Here is a 17018-nt window from a genome sequence, read left to right as displayed (position 1 = left end):
TTAAATAGTTTTGGGGCCTAGAGAATAAACATCAACAAATTATTTTATACCTTCAAAACTATATAGTAGTTTTAAGATTTAGTCATGAGATATTTACAAGAAATACTGCAGTAATTCAGCATCTCAGTTTTCCATCTCTTAGTGCTCTTTTTTCTAATAAGAGGTTTGATTAATTCTTAATTAGAACTAATTAATTTGAACTAATAATTAGAGCTAATTCTAATTAGTTTTAAAAATCATAAAAATGGACATGTTCGGTGATGGCAGGAATTTGGGAAAATAGAAAATCCTATTAGATATTGTTAATGGGGGTAAAATTAATAGAACTTCATTTGAGAATAATTTGGCAATACCAAATAAATGCATAAAACCTGTGACTCAGAAATTCTATTTTTTGATATCTAAGTAAAGGTTTTGATATCTAAGTATGTGTAATGATATGCATAGTAGAACTTTACAGTAGTGAAAAATTAGACTCAGCAAAGGAGAATGAATAATTCCTTATTCATGCAGTAGGATGCAGCAGCTAAAGTGAATAAACTAGAATATCCACTAACTGTGTGTAGCCACATTAATAAATCTCAAAATTGTAAGTCAATGACGTTGTAAAAGATGTATACAGGAAGACACTATATAAACTTTAATTAACATAAAACAGCCTACATAGTTTATTGGTACATATTTTGTGTTTTTATAAATGTATTTTATGTTTTCATTAACTTAAAAACAGGCATAGGTATAAAATAAACTATGAGGAGATACAGTACAGCACAAGGAATATAATAACTATAAAAAGAATATAACCTTTAAAATGTATGAATCACTATGTTTTATACCAGAAACTTCTATAATATTGTACTTATACTATGTTTTATACCAGAAACTTCTATAATATTGTACTTATACTATGTTTTATACCAGAAACTTCTATAATATTGTACTTATACAGTATTGTGGGTTGCCCTTTCCTACTCCAGGGAGATCTTCCCAACCCAGAAATCAAATCCATGTCTCTTGCATCTCCTGCGTTGGCAGGTGGATTCTTTACCACTGAGCCACTTGAAATAGTATGAAATCATACACTGAATATCTTTATATAAATAAAATTCAAAACTTGGTTGAGATGGATAATTTCATGGAAAAATACAGTTTATCAAAATTGACCTATTAGGGATGAAAAGAGTTACAGAAGAAAAAGTCTTTAGAAGAAATAGAGCCAAGTTATCAAGGAACAATCCCACAAAAAGCATCAGGTCCAGACAACTTCATGGGGGAATTTTAACAAATCTTGAAAGGTTAGATCATCCTAAAGCTCTGTAAATACCATTCAAGAGCATTCTTTTTATAAAACAAATCTAATTTTGATATTTAAACTTGATGAAGACAGTGAAAGTTACAGACCAATGTTACTGATAAATATTAATACAGAAGTATTAAATATTTTAATAAATAGAATCCAATACCACATTGCAAAAATAATATACCATGACCAATTGGAATTAAAGCTATTTAAAGTCAGCTCAATATTAGGAAATCCATTAATGTAATCTATCACATTAACAGATCTAAAGAGAAAAAAATATATTCATAGATGCCTGAAAAGCATTTGGTAAAATTTAGTACCTCTGCCTGGAGGAAGAAATCTCAAAAACATAGAGATTATTATTTTTTAAAGAGAAAAAGGAAAAAGATTGAGATAGATGGATTGATAATCTTCATTTTAAATCCTTAATGGGAAAAACAATGAGACAGTGCCATTATGAGGAGGAGGAAGGCAAGGACGTCCATCTCTACTACTACTCAAGGTGTTGTCAGTTCTATTACACAATACAGATCAATCAGAGGCATAATAATTGGAAAGAAAACTGTCTCTGTTTTCAGGTATTATAGTATTCCTGCTCCTGCTGCTAAGTCGCTTCAGTCGTGTCCAACTTTGTGCGACCCCATAGACGGCAGCCCACCAGGCTCCTCCATCCCTGGGATTCTCCAGGCAAAAACACTAGAGTGGGTTGCCATTTCCTTCTCCAATGCATGCATGCGTGCTAAGTTGCTTCAGTCGTGTCCAACTCTGTGCAACCCCATGGACAGCAGCCCACCAGGCTCCTCTGTCCATGGGATTCTCCAGACAAGAATACACCATAAAAAATCTATTACAAAATTCATTTGATAAAATATGAATTCACTATAAAATTAAAGACTATAAAATCAAAGACATAAAAAAGCAAGAGTAAGGTAGCTTATAAAATTAATTTGCAGAGATTAATATGTTTAACATTAATAGTAATCAGAAAATGATAGAGAAAACCATATTTATAATATAGGAAATAGAATGTAAAATACTTAGTGAACTTAATGAGAAATATTCTGACTTATATGAGGAAATCTGTAAAAAACTTCTAGAATAGTATTAGACTTGAACAAATGGAAAGACATCCCTTGTTCTTAGTTATGACAATTCAACATTATAAACCTGCCAGTTCTAAGCTAATTTATATATGAACACAATCCCGATAAAAATGACTACCAGCTTTTTTATGAAGTTAAAGAAATTGAATTGAAGTTCATATGAGAAGCCAGGACAACACAAAAAGAAAAGCTACAGGAGATTCTAGCCCTACCAGATATTAAAGGTTACTATAAAGTCTTCTTAACTAAAACTGTGCTCACGACTGAAGTGACTTAGGAGCAGCAGCATGACCCATGAATAGGACAAAGAGATGAGTAAATCCAAAGGAAAGAAAATCTAGGAAAGACCCAAATATGTATAAAAATACAGTATATGATAAAGGTGCAATCTCAAGTCACTGGTGGTTTTAATAATGGGCTTTTTAATAAATAGAGTTAGAACAACTGAAGAAAAGATAAATTAGAACTATACTTCACACCATATGCAAAAATTGGCTCTAATAAAGTTGACAGGCTTCCCTGGTTGCTCAGTGGTAAACAACCCACCTGCCATGTAGGAGACATGGGTTCAATCCCTGGGTCGGGAAAATCCCCTAGAGAAGAAAATAACAAGCCACTCCATTGTTCTTGCCTGGGAAATCCCATGGACAGAGGAGCCTGGCAGACTGCAATCCATGGGATTGCAAGAGAGTCAGACATGACTTAGAGACAAAGCAACAATAATAGAAAGAAGAAAATATAACCTGGGCACAGGAAAGATTTTTTAGCCATAAATCAAAATTCAGATGCAATAAAAGACTGATAATTCTGACCATATGAAAATAAAAAGACTTTGGCTTGCAAAGAAATTTTTCCAAAAACTAATATAAAACACCATTACCAAAGCCACAAAACAACTGATAAAAAGTCTACAAGCCAAGGGGTGATATTCCCAAAATATTAAACACACTTAAAAATTGAGGGACTAGAGACCAAAATGTAACAGAAAATAGACAAAAGATATAAATAATTCACACAGAAATAAGATTTAAAAAAATTTTTTTGTTCTTTCCGCCATTTTTCTGTGCCGCCAGAATGGTGCGCATGAATGTCCTGGCTGATGCTCTCAAGAGTATCAACCTCGCCAAAAAGAGAGGCAAACGCCAGCTGCTTATTCGGCCGTGCTCCAAGGTCATCGTCAGGTTTCTAACAGTGACGATGAAGCATGGTTACATTGGCGAATTTGAAATCATTGATGATCACAGGGCTGGGAAAATTGTTGTGAACCTCACAGGCAGGCTAAATAAGTGTGGAGTGATCAGCCCCAGATTTGATGTGCAACTCAAAGATCTAGAAAAATGGTAGAATAACCTGCTCCCATCCCGTCAGTTTGGTTTCATTGTACTGACAACCTCAGCTGGCATTATGGACCATGAAGAAGCAAGACGAAAACATACAGGAGGGAAAATCCTTGGATTCTTTTTCTAGGGATGTAATACGTACAAATAAAATGCCTTAGAGGAAAAAGAAAAAATTTTTTTAATGATAAATCAAGCCTGAGATGAGTTACCTACAGAGGGAGGATTGGAAAGGATGAGAGATAGGGATTGAGGAAGAATGGGTGGAGGTGTAGCAATTCTCCAAGTATACCTTTTTGTATAATTTTGACTTCAGCACTATGTTAACATTTTGTATATTCAAAAAATAAAAAGAGAAGAGAAAGCAGAATGATATATGAACAAACTAAATCTGACTATTTCAAATAGTTATTTTAAAATTAATTTTCAAATAACTTCATTGAAAAGGGGAAGGGAAGGGGAAACGTCTTAATCCCACTAATCCTTGAAGGTAGGCTAAAGACAGAAAACCTGTGAACAGATACTGAACTCTAATTAGTAGGTTTGTTTTTCAGATTGGTATGGGATAGTAGGTTTGAAACTAATATATGTTTTAGAGTTGAGCAAATAATATATTTACACTTCATGGGAGCTAGATTTCTCACTGTCAATGCAGGGATTTTAGAAATAAGGTAAGGATAGAATAAACTGTGATAATTGGATTGGAATTAGAGATATGAATGTAAATCCGTACATCTTAATATAGTAGATGTAGAAAATACAAATGTGTGTATATATTTTCTTGCTCTGTCCACAAAGAAGGCCTAAAAATGATGATTCTGAGTAATACCTACTGCTTAGATCTTGTTTTCTAAATACTATGCTCCATTAAAAAGATCCAGAACTCAGAATTATGGCCGATTCCATTGGGAAAGTACAAGATGAGCCTGGAACATTTTGCTATGCCAGAAAACTAAGGAAGTGCTTAAAGAATGATACAAGTATTCCATAAAGACACTGAAGTCAACCTGTAAAGTCCCCCAGTGGCCAAGTTTGGAAAAATTAGAATATTAAAATGATAATAGCTTATTGTAACACAGAGAATAAGAATCTAAGAGTTCACAATGGTATAAGTAAATACATGAATAAATAAATAAGTGGACGGAAGGGAAGCTTCACCTTACATTATTAATGTCTACTAATAAAGTTAGAAGGAGTAATGGAGTTAGGTCTTTTGACAACTGCCATAATGATTAAGGCAGGAGTCATCAGTGTGTGCTAAAATTACTGAGTGAGTTAATTACTGTCTGATGAGAAACAGGATATTTACATAGTTTCAACATATCCTTCCCCAAAATACTTCTCAATTATAAAGGGGAAATAGTAGACTTACAGTGGTGAAATCTGGCAGACAAAACCTTTAAAAAATGATCAGATTTAACATCAGGATTTCCCTGGTGGTCTTGTGGTTAGGAATCTGTCTACCAATGCAAGAGACGTGTATTCGATCCTTGGATTGGGAAGATCCCACATGCCATGGAGCAAACGAAGCCTGCATGCCACAACTACTGAACCCACACTCTAGAGCCTGTACTCTACAAGAGGAGCCACTGCAGTGAGAAGCCCAAGCACCATTACAAAGAGTAGCCCCATTCGCCACAACTAGAGGAAAAAACCTTGCACACAGCAACAGAGACCCGCACGACCAGAAATAAATTTAAAAAAATTTTTTAAATTAACATCACTAAAAAAAAATAATAAAATCACTAGTAGACATCATATGCTTCCTGATATGATGGACTGAGAAGGATGCAACATCATTTCTGTGCTATTACTGCCAAAAATGTGTACCTGCCATCTGATGAGAAACATTAGGCAAACCCAGGTTGAGGCATATTCTCTGAAAAAAATATTCAGTACTATCAGAAATATCAAGATCATGTAAGAGACTAAAGAATTGTGCCAGCTTGACAGAGACTAAAGACACATTACAACTAAATGCAATGTGTGGTCCTAGACTGGCCCTAAAGCAAGAATTTTTTTTTCCTTTTGCAGTAAACGATACTAGATGACCAATTGAAATTGTACTGTGGTTATGTAAGAGATGTCATTCAGTTCAGGAAGTAAGGAGTAAAGAAGTTATTATGTCTACAATTTGTGTACATATATAGAGATGGATAAAATAAAGCAAATAAGATATAATATTAAAGTTTCAGTGTAAACTTTTTTAATTTCTAAGCAATCAGGTAAAATAGTATTTAATAAAAGTGGGTGGCGGGTACATGTATGTCTTTTGTTTACTTTTCTGTGTGTTTCAAGTATTCATACAATATTAATTTTTTTTATTTTAAATATTCCTACTAAGGTGAAATTACCATTCATTGAACTGGATTCAAGCCCTTAGATTACAAGATGCATTATGGGGGAGTACCTGATTTTATTGCTAAGTCACTTCAGTCATGTTCGACTCTTTGTGACCCCATGGACTATAGCCCACTAGGCTCCTCTGTCCACAGGGATTCTCCAGGCAAGAATACTGGAATGGATTGCCATTTCATCTTCTGGGGATCTTCCCAATCCAGGGATCGAACTCAGGTCTCCCGCATTGCTAGTGGATTCTTTACTGTCTGAGCCACCAGGGAAATGTTATAATAAAATCTGTTTGATAAATTAGAAGTACCCTATTTAACATGAAAATGCTCCTCTTTACTAAAAACCTTAATGGCCTTTGGCAGTGAATTTAAGTCAAGAAAGTTTCTTAAATTCAGAACTGGGGTTTTCAAATGTTCTAGTTTGTAATAAAGTTTTCACTGCTCCCCAATAAGATGAAAAATAGGGTAGGATAGTGGTAATATATATGCAGGTTTTTTTTTTCATTTATTTTTATTAGTTGGAGGCTAATTACTTTACAGTATTGTAGTGGTTTTTGCCATACATTGACATGAATCAGCCATGGAGTTACATGTGTTCCCCATCCCGATCCCCCCTCCCACCTCCCTCCCCATCCCATCCTTCTGGGTCTTCCCAGTGCACCAGCCCTGAGCACTTGTCTCATGCATCCAACCTGGGCTGGTGGTCTGTTTCACCCTTGATAGTATACTTGTTTCAGTGCTATTCTCTCAGAACAACCCACCCTCGCCTTCTCCCACTGAGTCCCAAAGTCTGTTCTGTACATCTGTGTCTCTTTTTCTGTTTATATATGCAGTTTTAAAGAGTCTCATTTATCTTAGGCTTCTACCTTCTTGTTTGATCATATATTCTTTTATTTATTTTTTTTTTCCAAAAAACCAGCTTTTAGCTTTGTTGATTTTTGCTATGGTCTCTTTAGTTTCTTTTGCATTTATTTCTGCCCTAATTTTTAAGATTTCTTTCCTTCTACTAACCCTGGGGTTCTTCATTTCTTCCTTCTCTAGTTGCTTTAGGTGTAGAGTTAGGTTATTTATTTGACTTTTTTCTTGTTTCTTGAGGTAAGCCTGTAATGCTATGAACCTTCCACTCACAACTATGGATAGATCAACTAAACAGAAAATTAACAAGGAAACACAAACTTTAAATGACACAATTGACCAGCTAGACCTAATTGATATCTATAGGACATATATTCTTTTATAAAATGATGATTGTAGCAAGATGGTAACCTTAGGATATATTTTAGTTCCCTTTCTCAGCAAAATAAAAGACAGGAACCCCATATTGGTTGTCATTTTGAGAGATTACTAATCTGTGGAAATTGCATTTTTATTCCTTTTTAAATGTAATATTTGAAAATGGAAAATTAATTAATCTATAGTCATTATACATTGTATTCATAATGAAATGACAGACTTGCTTAAAGTGAACAGAATCCAAACATATCATAATTAAGACTTTGTACTTCTAGGAAATATACTTGTGATATAATTGAAAATACTTCGTTCACTTATTTTTCTTCTCTATCCCCTCTATTTTAGGGCAAACACTGTATCCTTGATGTGTCTGGAAATGCCATAAAGAGATTACAGATTGCACAACTTTACCCGATCTCCATTTTTATTAAACCCAAATCCATGGAAAATATCATGTAAGTGTAAATTCCTAAGGCACAGCCTCTAAGTACAAATCCAGTCTCTGTTACTTACTAGATTGGATAATTTACTTACCCTTCTTGCATCTCAATTCCTTTGTCTGTAAAATGCAGATAATAGTATATCCACCTTAGAGGGTTGTTGTGAGGATTAAATAAGCACTCTTGATACTATCATAATCAACATTAATATACTATGCATTAAATTACATTGGAATGAGTTTAAATAATCACATGGATCTAGTACCTACTTAATTAGGTGGTGCAGCTCTGATTAAGAGAATCAAATAATATATAACTGTTTATCTAATAGAGGACAAAAAATATAATTTAAATAAATACTAAAAGAGAGGAATGAGCAAATAGAAACATGATATAGGTGGGGCAAAAGGATACAGATAGTAAGATAGTATAAATTAACCCAAATGTTTAATTAATTAAATGCTAGCCTAAATGGTCCAGTTAAAAGACAAAAATTGTCAGAATAGAAGAATGAAAAATAAGTAACCATATGTTACTTTTGTAGAAAAGGAAAAATATCTTTACCTTTTACTCTTTTAGGTTCTCAGCTGGGCCTCTATAACAAAAGACAAATTAACAGGAGAAAAGCATGCATATATACATTTTACGGTCACATAGTATGCTTCATAAGGAAATGAAAACCCAAAGAAATGGTTAAACCTGAACATTTTTATACTAGGTTAGATGAAGAGTGGAGAATGATGGGGAAATGTGATAGGACCAGAGGATATGACTTAAGAGTAGTAACCTGGTGGAAACTTAGTAAGGCTTGTTCATTCAAATTCCTCTCAGCTCCCCTCTGTCTTCAGGGATAAGGATGCTGCTTTTCTTTAGATATAGGGAGGTCACCTCTCACATGAGGGTCTTCTTGATCTGCTTCAGAGAAAAGTCAGAGAGTCCCTCCTGCACCTGTCATTTTACACAGTCCTTCAATTTAAAATGTCCATTATACCAAAGTGTCATATTTTGGGAAAGTGTATTTGGGAAATATTTGTGAAAACCCATCAGTCATATGGCAGGCTTAATTATTAGTCTGTGAAAAGGCTGAAAGAAAAGGGGAAAAAAGGATATACCATGGAAAACTCAGTTTGTTTATGCTACTTTCAAGGTATACTTCAAGTAAGAAGTATTACTAGAGATAAAGAGGGACATTCATAAAAGTTAAAGGTTTACTCCATTAGTAAGATACATTTATACCTTTGCTTTGCACCTTGAGTAGCACAGTACAAGTGTAAATTGGTATATCCACATTGGTAAACTGTTTACAGTATCTCCTAAAGCTGAATATATACATTACTTAGGACCCAGAAATCTCATTTCTAGATATACACCCAACAGAAATGTTTACCTGTGTTTACAAAGACAAGTACTAGATTAGACAGAAATACTATACTAAATAACCAGAAACTTGAAATTAACCAAATGCCCATCATACATATGTGAATTATAACATATTCACACAATGAAATATTCTACATTAATGGGAATGAACACACACAACCACACACACAAGTGTGTGAACCTATGTGACCATAAAACCACACTTCTCCAACCACACACAAAAGTATAGAAGAATCTCATAAATACAGTTTGAGTGAAACAAAAATCCAGACCTAAAGGTATATGTATATTCTATGGTCCCAAATTTAATCATTATAAAAATCAAATAGAGGTTATTCTTTGAGGGTTGGTTAGTGACTGGAGTGAAGATACTCAGATTCCTAGGTGCCGAGGTAATGTTCTCTATCTCAGTCTAGGTACTGGATATACAGGAAAGCATAAGTTGCTGAATACTCATCAGGATATACATTTATGGTATTTGTCTTCTGTGTTTGAGAATTATACTTTAAAAGATCTGAAGAAATAGAAAAGGAAAAAAGAATATCTAGGCCTGTATTACTAAAGAACTTAACTCTATTATGGAAAGCCTTCCTACAAATAAAACACTAAGCCGAGAGAACTTACTGAATTCTACCAAAAACTAGGAAGCAATACTAGTCTTACAAAGATTCTTCAACTAATTTTATAGGCACTAATTTAATACTAAAATCTGTCAGAGATTTCACAAGCAATGAAACTGACAGACCAGTCTTACCATGAATATAGATGCAGAAATCCTTACCAAAATATGAGCATATTGAATCCAGCAGTTTTTATAAGATGAAATATAACAGCCAAGTTGGGCATATTTAAGCAATGCAAGGCTAGATTCACATTTGAGATTAATCCATGATAGAGATAGAGAGAAACTGGAGTAGGAAGCACCAGTAATCCATCTCCCCACCTAGACAACAGTTGGACTTGCAGAATTTCTCTGATGTGACTACAGCTCACCCTTGAACATCGCAGGTTTAAACTGCATCAGTTCAGTTTTCAGTCCTGTCCGACTCATTGCCACCCCATGGACTATAGCATGACAGGCTTCCTGTCCTTTACCAGCTCAAACTCATGTCCATCCAGTCGGTGATGCCATCCAATCATCTCTTCCTCTGCTGTCCCCTTCTCCTGCCTTCAATCTTTCCCAGCATCAGGGTCTTTTCTAATGAGTCAGCTCTTTGCATCAGGTGGCCAAATATTGATCAGTCCTTCCAATGGGTCTACTTAAACATGGATCTTTTTTCAGTAGTAAATACTGCAGTACTACTCAGTCTACAGTTGACTGAATCTGTGGATGTGGAACTATGGATACAGAGGAACCAAGTATATGGAGGGCTGACTGTTAAATTATACGCAGATTTTCAACTGTGTGGAGGGTTGGCATCCCTAACCCCAGCCTTGTTCAGGGGTCAGTGTCTGCCAGTGCAGGAGGTGCAGGTTCAATCCCTGGTTGGAGAACCAAGATCCCACATGCCTTGTAGCTAAAAAACCAAAACATAAAACAGAAGCAGTATTGTAACAAATTCAGTAAATACTTTTAAAATGGTCCATGTCAAACAAAAATCTTTAAAAAAAAATGGAATGGATAGTCTGTTCAACAGGTGATGCCAGGAAAACTGTGTATCCACATGCAAAAGAACAAAGGTGGACCCTTACCTAACACTACATACAAAAGTCAGTTAAAAATGGATCAAGGCCCTAAAGATAAGACAGAAAACTCTTAGAAGGAAACATAGGACAAAACCTTCACAACATTGGATTTGGCAGTGATTTCTTAGATATGACACCAAAGACACAGGTAAGAAAAGAAAAAAGGGAGGTTAGACTTTGTGACTGCTTAAAGCTTTTTATATCAAAAGACACTACCCACAGAATAAAAAGGTAACCCATAGAATGGGAGAAAACATTTGTAAATCATAGATCTGATAACAGATTAAAATCCAGAATATATAGAAAACTAAAACTCAACAACAACATAAAACTTGATTCAAAAATGGGGATAGGACTTGAATAGATATTTCTCCAAAGAGGAAAAATAAATAAATGGCCAGTAAGCACATTAAAAGATGCCTGGCATCACAAATCACTAGGGAAATGCAAATCAAAACTACAGTGACATACCACCTCACACCCGTTAGGATGGCTACTGTCAAAAAGCAGAAAATAAATGCTGCCAAGGATGTGGAAAAACTGGATCTCTTGTGTAGGTGGGAATATAAAATGGTGCAGCTGCTGTAGAAAATAGTATGGGACTTTCTCAACATACTAAAAATCAGATTACCATATGATATTGGACCCAGAGATCCACCTGGGTCTCCTGCATTGCAGGTGGATTCTTTACCATCTGAACCACCAGAGAAGCCCCTTTATCACAATTTTTAAAGTAATTTTTAAAAATCAATGTATTATAGAAAACAAGCATGATTATTACCAAAGGGGAGATGGGAAAATAAATTAAGAATTGAGGGATTAATAGACACATGCTACTCTATATAAAATAGATAAACACCAGGGACCTACTGTACAGCACAGAGAACTATATTTAGTATCTTGTAATAACATAAATCCAACCAGTCCATCCTAAAGGAGACCAGTGCTGGGTGTTCATTGGAAGGACTGATGCTGAAACTGAAACTCCAATACTTTGGCCACCTCATGCGAAGAGTTGACTCATTGGAAAAGACCTGATGCTGGGAGGGATTGAGGGCAGGAGGAAAAGGGTACAACAGAGGATGAGATGGTTGGATGGCATCACCGACTCGATGGACAAGGGTTTGGGTGGACTCCGGGAGTTGGTGATGGACAGGGAGGCTTGGCGTGCTGTGATTCAAGGGGTCACAAAGAGTCGGACACAACTGAGTGACTGAACTGAACTGAATAACATAAAATGGAAAAGAATCTGGAAAAGTATATATAATATATATATGAAAAGAATATATGTACTCATATGGATAGATAGATAAAACAGAATCACTTTGCTCTGCACCTAAAACTAAGAGCATTTTAAATCAGCAGTACTTCAGTTTTTTAAAAGATCAGTGTAGTGTACCACATTAACAATTTTACAGGAATTCCCCTGGCAGTCTAGTGATTAGGACTTGGTGATTTCCTGTGGTGACCCAGGTTCAGTTTCAGTCCCTGGCTGGGGAATTAAGATCCCACAAGCTACACAGCACAACCCCCCCAAAAAAAATTTTAGTAAAAAAGATCATTTTAATGTAAAAAAAGCATTTGGTAAAATTAACATTTATTCACGACAAAAACATTTTGTAAACTGTGAATAAAATCTGATGAAAGTCATCTACAGAATATCAAAGCAAATGTCATATTTGAAGGTGAAACATTGAAAGCTTTCTCTCTTAAGTTGGGAACAAACTTTCATATATCCATCATCCAGCTGTAATATAATTATTAACTACAACTAATCTTATTTATCCATCCCAACACCTCCTTAACCCTCCACTCCAGATTATCTTGAAACAAATCCCAGACATTACATGATTTCATCCATACATCTTTATATGTATTTGAAAGATAAAATTCCTTGTTAAAAACATCACTGTGATGTCACACTGAAACAGTAATTCCTTGATAGCATCAGATAGTTCATATTTTCTTGTTTCTTAAGCTTATGTTTTCTCAGTTTGTTTGAATCACGTTCCAGACAGTCTGTTCATGACAGTTTGTTAAGTTTTTTGATCTACATATTCTCCCTCCCATCTTTGCCTTTTTTCTGTTTCTTTGTTGAAGAAACCAACTCACTTACTCTGCAGTTTCACCCAGACTGTTTTGCTGATTGTCTTCTCATGGTATTATTTAATGTGTTCATGTATTCCCTTTACTACCTTATAAATTGGTAAGTAAATCTGTAAGTCATATTTTAATATGAGATTTTCATTAAGTCAAAACTGACAAGTTAATGTTTGGGGTTTTTTGGCTGTCCTGAGTTAATGCAAGAAAGTTTTGGAACCTTTCTGTCATTCCAGATACAAAGCTACATGGTCAGTGACTGAATATAGTTTGCAATTACATTACAATTCTCAACAGACCTCACTTTTTCATGATTTTATATGTGTCTTCTCTCCTTTGTCACCCTTTTTCAAAAGTATTATAATGTAGTAATTATTAATTTCTAAATTTATTTGCCTAGGGAAATGAATAAACGTCTGACAGAAGAACAAGCCAGAAAGACGTTTGAGAGAGCCATGAAACTGGAACAAGAATTTACTGAACATTTTACAGGTTGGCATCATGTGTAGATGCTTGTATGTTAGAATTTTGTTTTGGGGCCATAAGAACTGACTCATTGAGATGAATTTTGAACTATGTCCACAATTACCAGTAGTAATAAGTGCTATCATTTTCAGAATAATTCATCTAATCTAGGTGGTGGTGATGAAGAATCTTGAAATTTAGTGTATCTTAGGTTGTTGATAAGGACAGCATGTACAGGAATAATTCATACCAGAAGGAAACATTCAGAGTTGATTTCTTATGATACTGATTTTTCTCTTATACTTTATAAATTTTGATCCATTTTTAAGATATTTGTTTAGAAAGAGAAGAGTAGAGAGCACTTCCCAAATTCAATTCCCAAATTTTATTCCAGTTATTCCTTAGCTATCTTTGGATTGGTTTTTGTTGTTAATTACTTGCTTGAAATACTGATCAGCTTATATTTGGTGTTCATATTATTAATAAGTACTATTAAGTATCATGGAATTGTAACCCAAGTGTTATTTTGTTAAGGATTTTTTAATAATTTCAGACTTAACAGAAAAATCACAAGAATAGTACCAGCACTTACATATACTCATATTCCACCAGCACTTAACATTTTACCACATTTATACTTTTTTATGAAACATTTAAGAGTAAGTTGCCTCTAATTACTTCAGTGTCTGTTTCCCAAATGCACAAAGTAAAAATCACCAAATCTTGCTTTTTGATAAACTTTTGAAATAAACTGTTTTCTATTTTACAAATAGGAAAATTAATAAAATGAGCTTTTTACTAGTTAAACAGTACATAAACAGTATTTCTCCCTGAATAAGTGTTTCTAGTTATTTTACAAAAAATCGTAATGGTGCAGATAAGCAATTAATGGAGGCTTCTAATTCTATCATTACAGCTATTGTACAGGGAGATACGCTGGAAGACATTTACAACCAAGTGAAGCAGATCATAGAAGAACAGTCTGGTCCTTACATTTGGGTTCCAGCAAAAGAAAAGTTATGAGGACTGATGTTTCTCTGTTTCTCTTTTCTACAGTCTCATTTTCTTCAACACTTCTTTGCCCTTTCTTTCTCAAGTCTGTCTTCATTTCTTCTTTCTTGTTGAATCATATCCCACTCATCATGGTCTGCAGTTGCACTTATTTTTGATGTCTTAGTGTCTCCCTCAAGTTGTACCATCTGTATTATTTCATGTCACTGTTGGTTTGTGGCCATTTTTCACAGCTGAAGATGGAATGGCCTGACCAGCTATTAATAGGATTTCAAGAGACGGGGTAATTGTGGTAAAATTCCTTAATGTTTAAGGGAAAGTAACCTTAAGAGATTTTCAGAAAAGCTTTATGTACAGTCTTTCCAAATTTCAGTATAAATGAAAGAAAAGTGGTTTTAATGATTTAGTGAATTTTGAGCAACAATGCACACTTAACTTTAATAGCATGGTTTGGCCAATATGTTAACTCTTCAAGTCCTTTTCTCAATTGACTCTGTTATCAAAGCAAATATTTCATACAGACAAATAACAAAAATATATGTTTCTTAATTTCAAAATGAGTATCTGAGTTAACTAATAATTTCACAAGGGATATTCATTTTTCATAAGCGTTCTTCTTAAAAGTCTTTTATTATTTGAAGTTTGTTTTTTTTTTCTCCCAGTAGATTTGCTAGGAATAACAGTGTTTAAATGTTTTTAATCTACTTGTGCAACACTATTTATAGTGTCTTACAAAAGTTGTTCATACATAATGATCATTACATTTTTCTGAATTGAGGCCATGTTTAGGTGCTTGGGGAGCTCACCTTTTACACATAAGGTTGAGAAGATTTCATGGACATAAATACAAAACAGACATTACAGTGGTAATGTAGTATTCATTATGGCAGTGGGAAAGAAGTCCAATACATAGTCTAAAACTTTAAATACATTCTTAAGGGTCAGATTTTAATGAATATTTTACCCACAATAACTGACTATTTTGTTATAATAAAATATATATATATAAATATATATAAAACTTTCTTTAAACTCTAACTATGGGAATTATTTTCTTTACATAGTTGCACACACACACAAACATATATATGTATATTTAAAATATATTTTTTTCTTTTGCCACCTACTCTTTTTGTTTGATTTTTAAATTAAATATTAATTGATTAGACTTTATCTTCCTTAATCTTATGAAGTGAAAATGAGAGTATGGTGGTGTGCAAAGAAACCTTTAGGGAAATTAGGTTATAAGTAAAAACATGGGCATGTTCTCCTCTTTTCTATAAAAGTTTTCAGATGGTTCCTGGTTGGTTTTTTGTGGGGGGTGTTTTTTCAGGGGGGTGGTTTTTTGTTGTTGCTGTTGTTCTTGTCATTGGGTTTGGATTTGGTCTCCACCTCTTTCCAGTTCTCCTTTATTAATAGGCAAAAGCCTCATGTGTATGAGTGTTTTCCTCTCAGACTGTACACCTTTCATCTTTTGTAGCTGCTCTGCTGTAGAGTTGCACAGGTCTTCATGGTGAGCAATTAAGAAATTTTAGTGAAAAGTAAATAACAATTTCAGAAATCAATTTCTCTGGTCTTTTATAATACTGTTTGGCTTCCCATTGGCTTTTTTTGGAATTGTTTATTGAATATGTGTTTTTGACAGCCTCCTCATTACAGTTTCTTAAACAAATACATGCTGGTTTGTAAAGAATTATCGACGTTATCCATTCCATTTATGAGAAAGAGGAGAACAGCTAATAAACTTTATTGTAAAATCTGTATGTTAAATGTGTCTTGTATTCCGAAAGAAAAAATTATTTTACAAGCTAGCATTTTTGGGGACAATTTGGGGCATCACATAATTTGTAAACAGAATTCAAGAATTGTTAGGCAACCTAATTAAATTTCTTCTATAGATTTTGGAGTTGAATATGTTAACACATTGAAATATATACCATAGGTGTTATATGCTGAATATAGTAAGTTGTTACCAAACATAAATATATCAGAAGACTATTGTTGTCATATGATCTCCAGAGCCCCAGAAATCACATTATAGCAGGACCCAGCCTAAGCCATTTTGCAGCATTTACTGGTCAAATGTAAAATATCAGGAGGTTATAAAATGATGCCATTTATGTGTTAAAATATATTGCTTTCTGAATGTCCTTGTTAAGTGATTTTTCTTTTTTTTTTTTGGTAAGAGGATACTAACTTTTGTGCACCTTTCTAGATTGTATAGAATTGTTAATAAAAGTACTAATTGCTCAGTACTACTATGCAACAGCCACTTTAGTATAATATCATGTAATTTCTTAAAAGAAGATACAAGTTACTGACCCCACTCTAAGGCTTAAGCAGAATCACTTTGCCAAGCTTACTTAGCTAGTAAATGGCAGTGCTGGGTATCCATATCAAAGTTTCTCTGCTGCAGGTTTTTTTTCTGATATACTAGGCTGCCTCATTTTTCAGCCCCTACTGTGTAAGGCACTGTAACTTAAATTATGTTAAGTTATTGTCTCTTTAAAGATAAAGATAGACTTAGATGAAGGTCCTTGCCCAGAGTCACACAGTAAGTAAGGACAGACACATAGAATAAGGCATTCCCATCACAGCTGAAAGGACTA

The 17018-nt window shown here is 34.2% G+C and overlaps 1 protein-coding gene and 1 pseudogene across 7 annotated transcripts in view; both read left to right on the top strand.

Moving 5' to 3' along the window:
* Positions 1-16172, top strand: part of DLG1 (discs large MAGUK scaffold protein 1) — a 260484-nt gene extending 244312 nt beyond the window's left edge. For all 7 annotated transcript variants that reach the window (XM_065943579.1, XM_065943584.1, XM_065943583.1 and 4 more), the window contains 3 exons: positions 7673-7782; positions 13334-13425; positions 14315-16172. In XM_065943579.1, the coding sequence (XP_065799651.1) occupies positions 7673-7782; positions 13334-13425; positions 14315-14421 (309 nt within the window). In that variant the 3' untranslated portion in view covers positions 14422-16172. The remainder of the gene's footprint in view (positions 1-7672; positions 7783-13333; positions 13426-14314) is intronic.
* LOC136173375 (small ribosomal subunit protein uS8-like) lies at positions 3458-4288 on the top strand (annotated as a pseudogene).
* Positions 16173-17018: the final 846 nt, after the last annotated feature.

This window comes from Muntiacus reevesi, chromosome 8 (assembly GCF_963930625.1).
Source record: "Muntiacus reevesi chromosome 8, mMunRee1.1, whole genome shotgun sequence".
In the NCBI taxonomy this organism is placed as follows: Eukaryota; Metazoa; Chordata; class Mammalia; order Artiodactyla; family Cervidae; genus Muntiacus; species Muntiacus reevesi.
The sequence above is the reverse complement of the archived record's forward strand: the minus strand, read 5'-3'. Positions and strand labels throughout refer to the sequence as shown.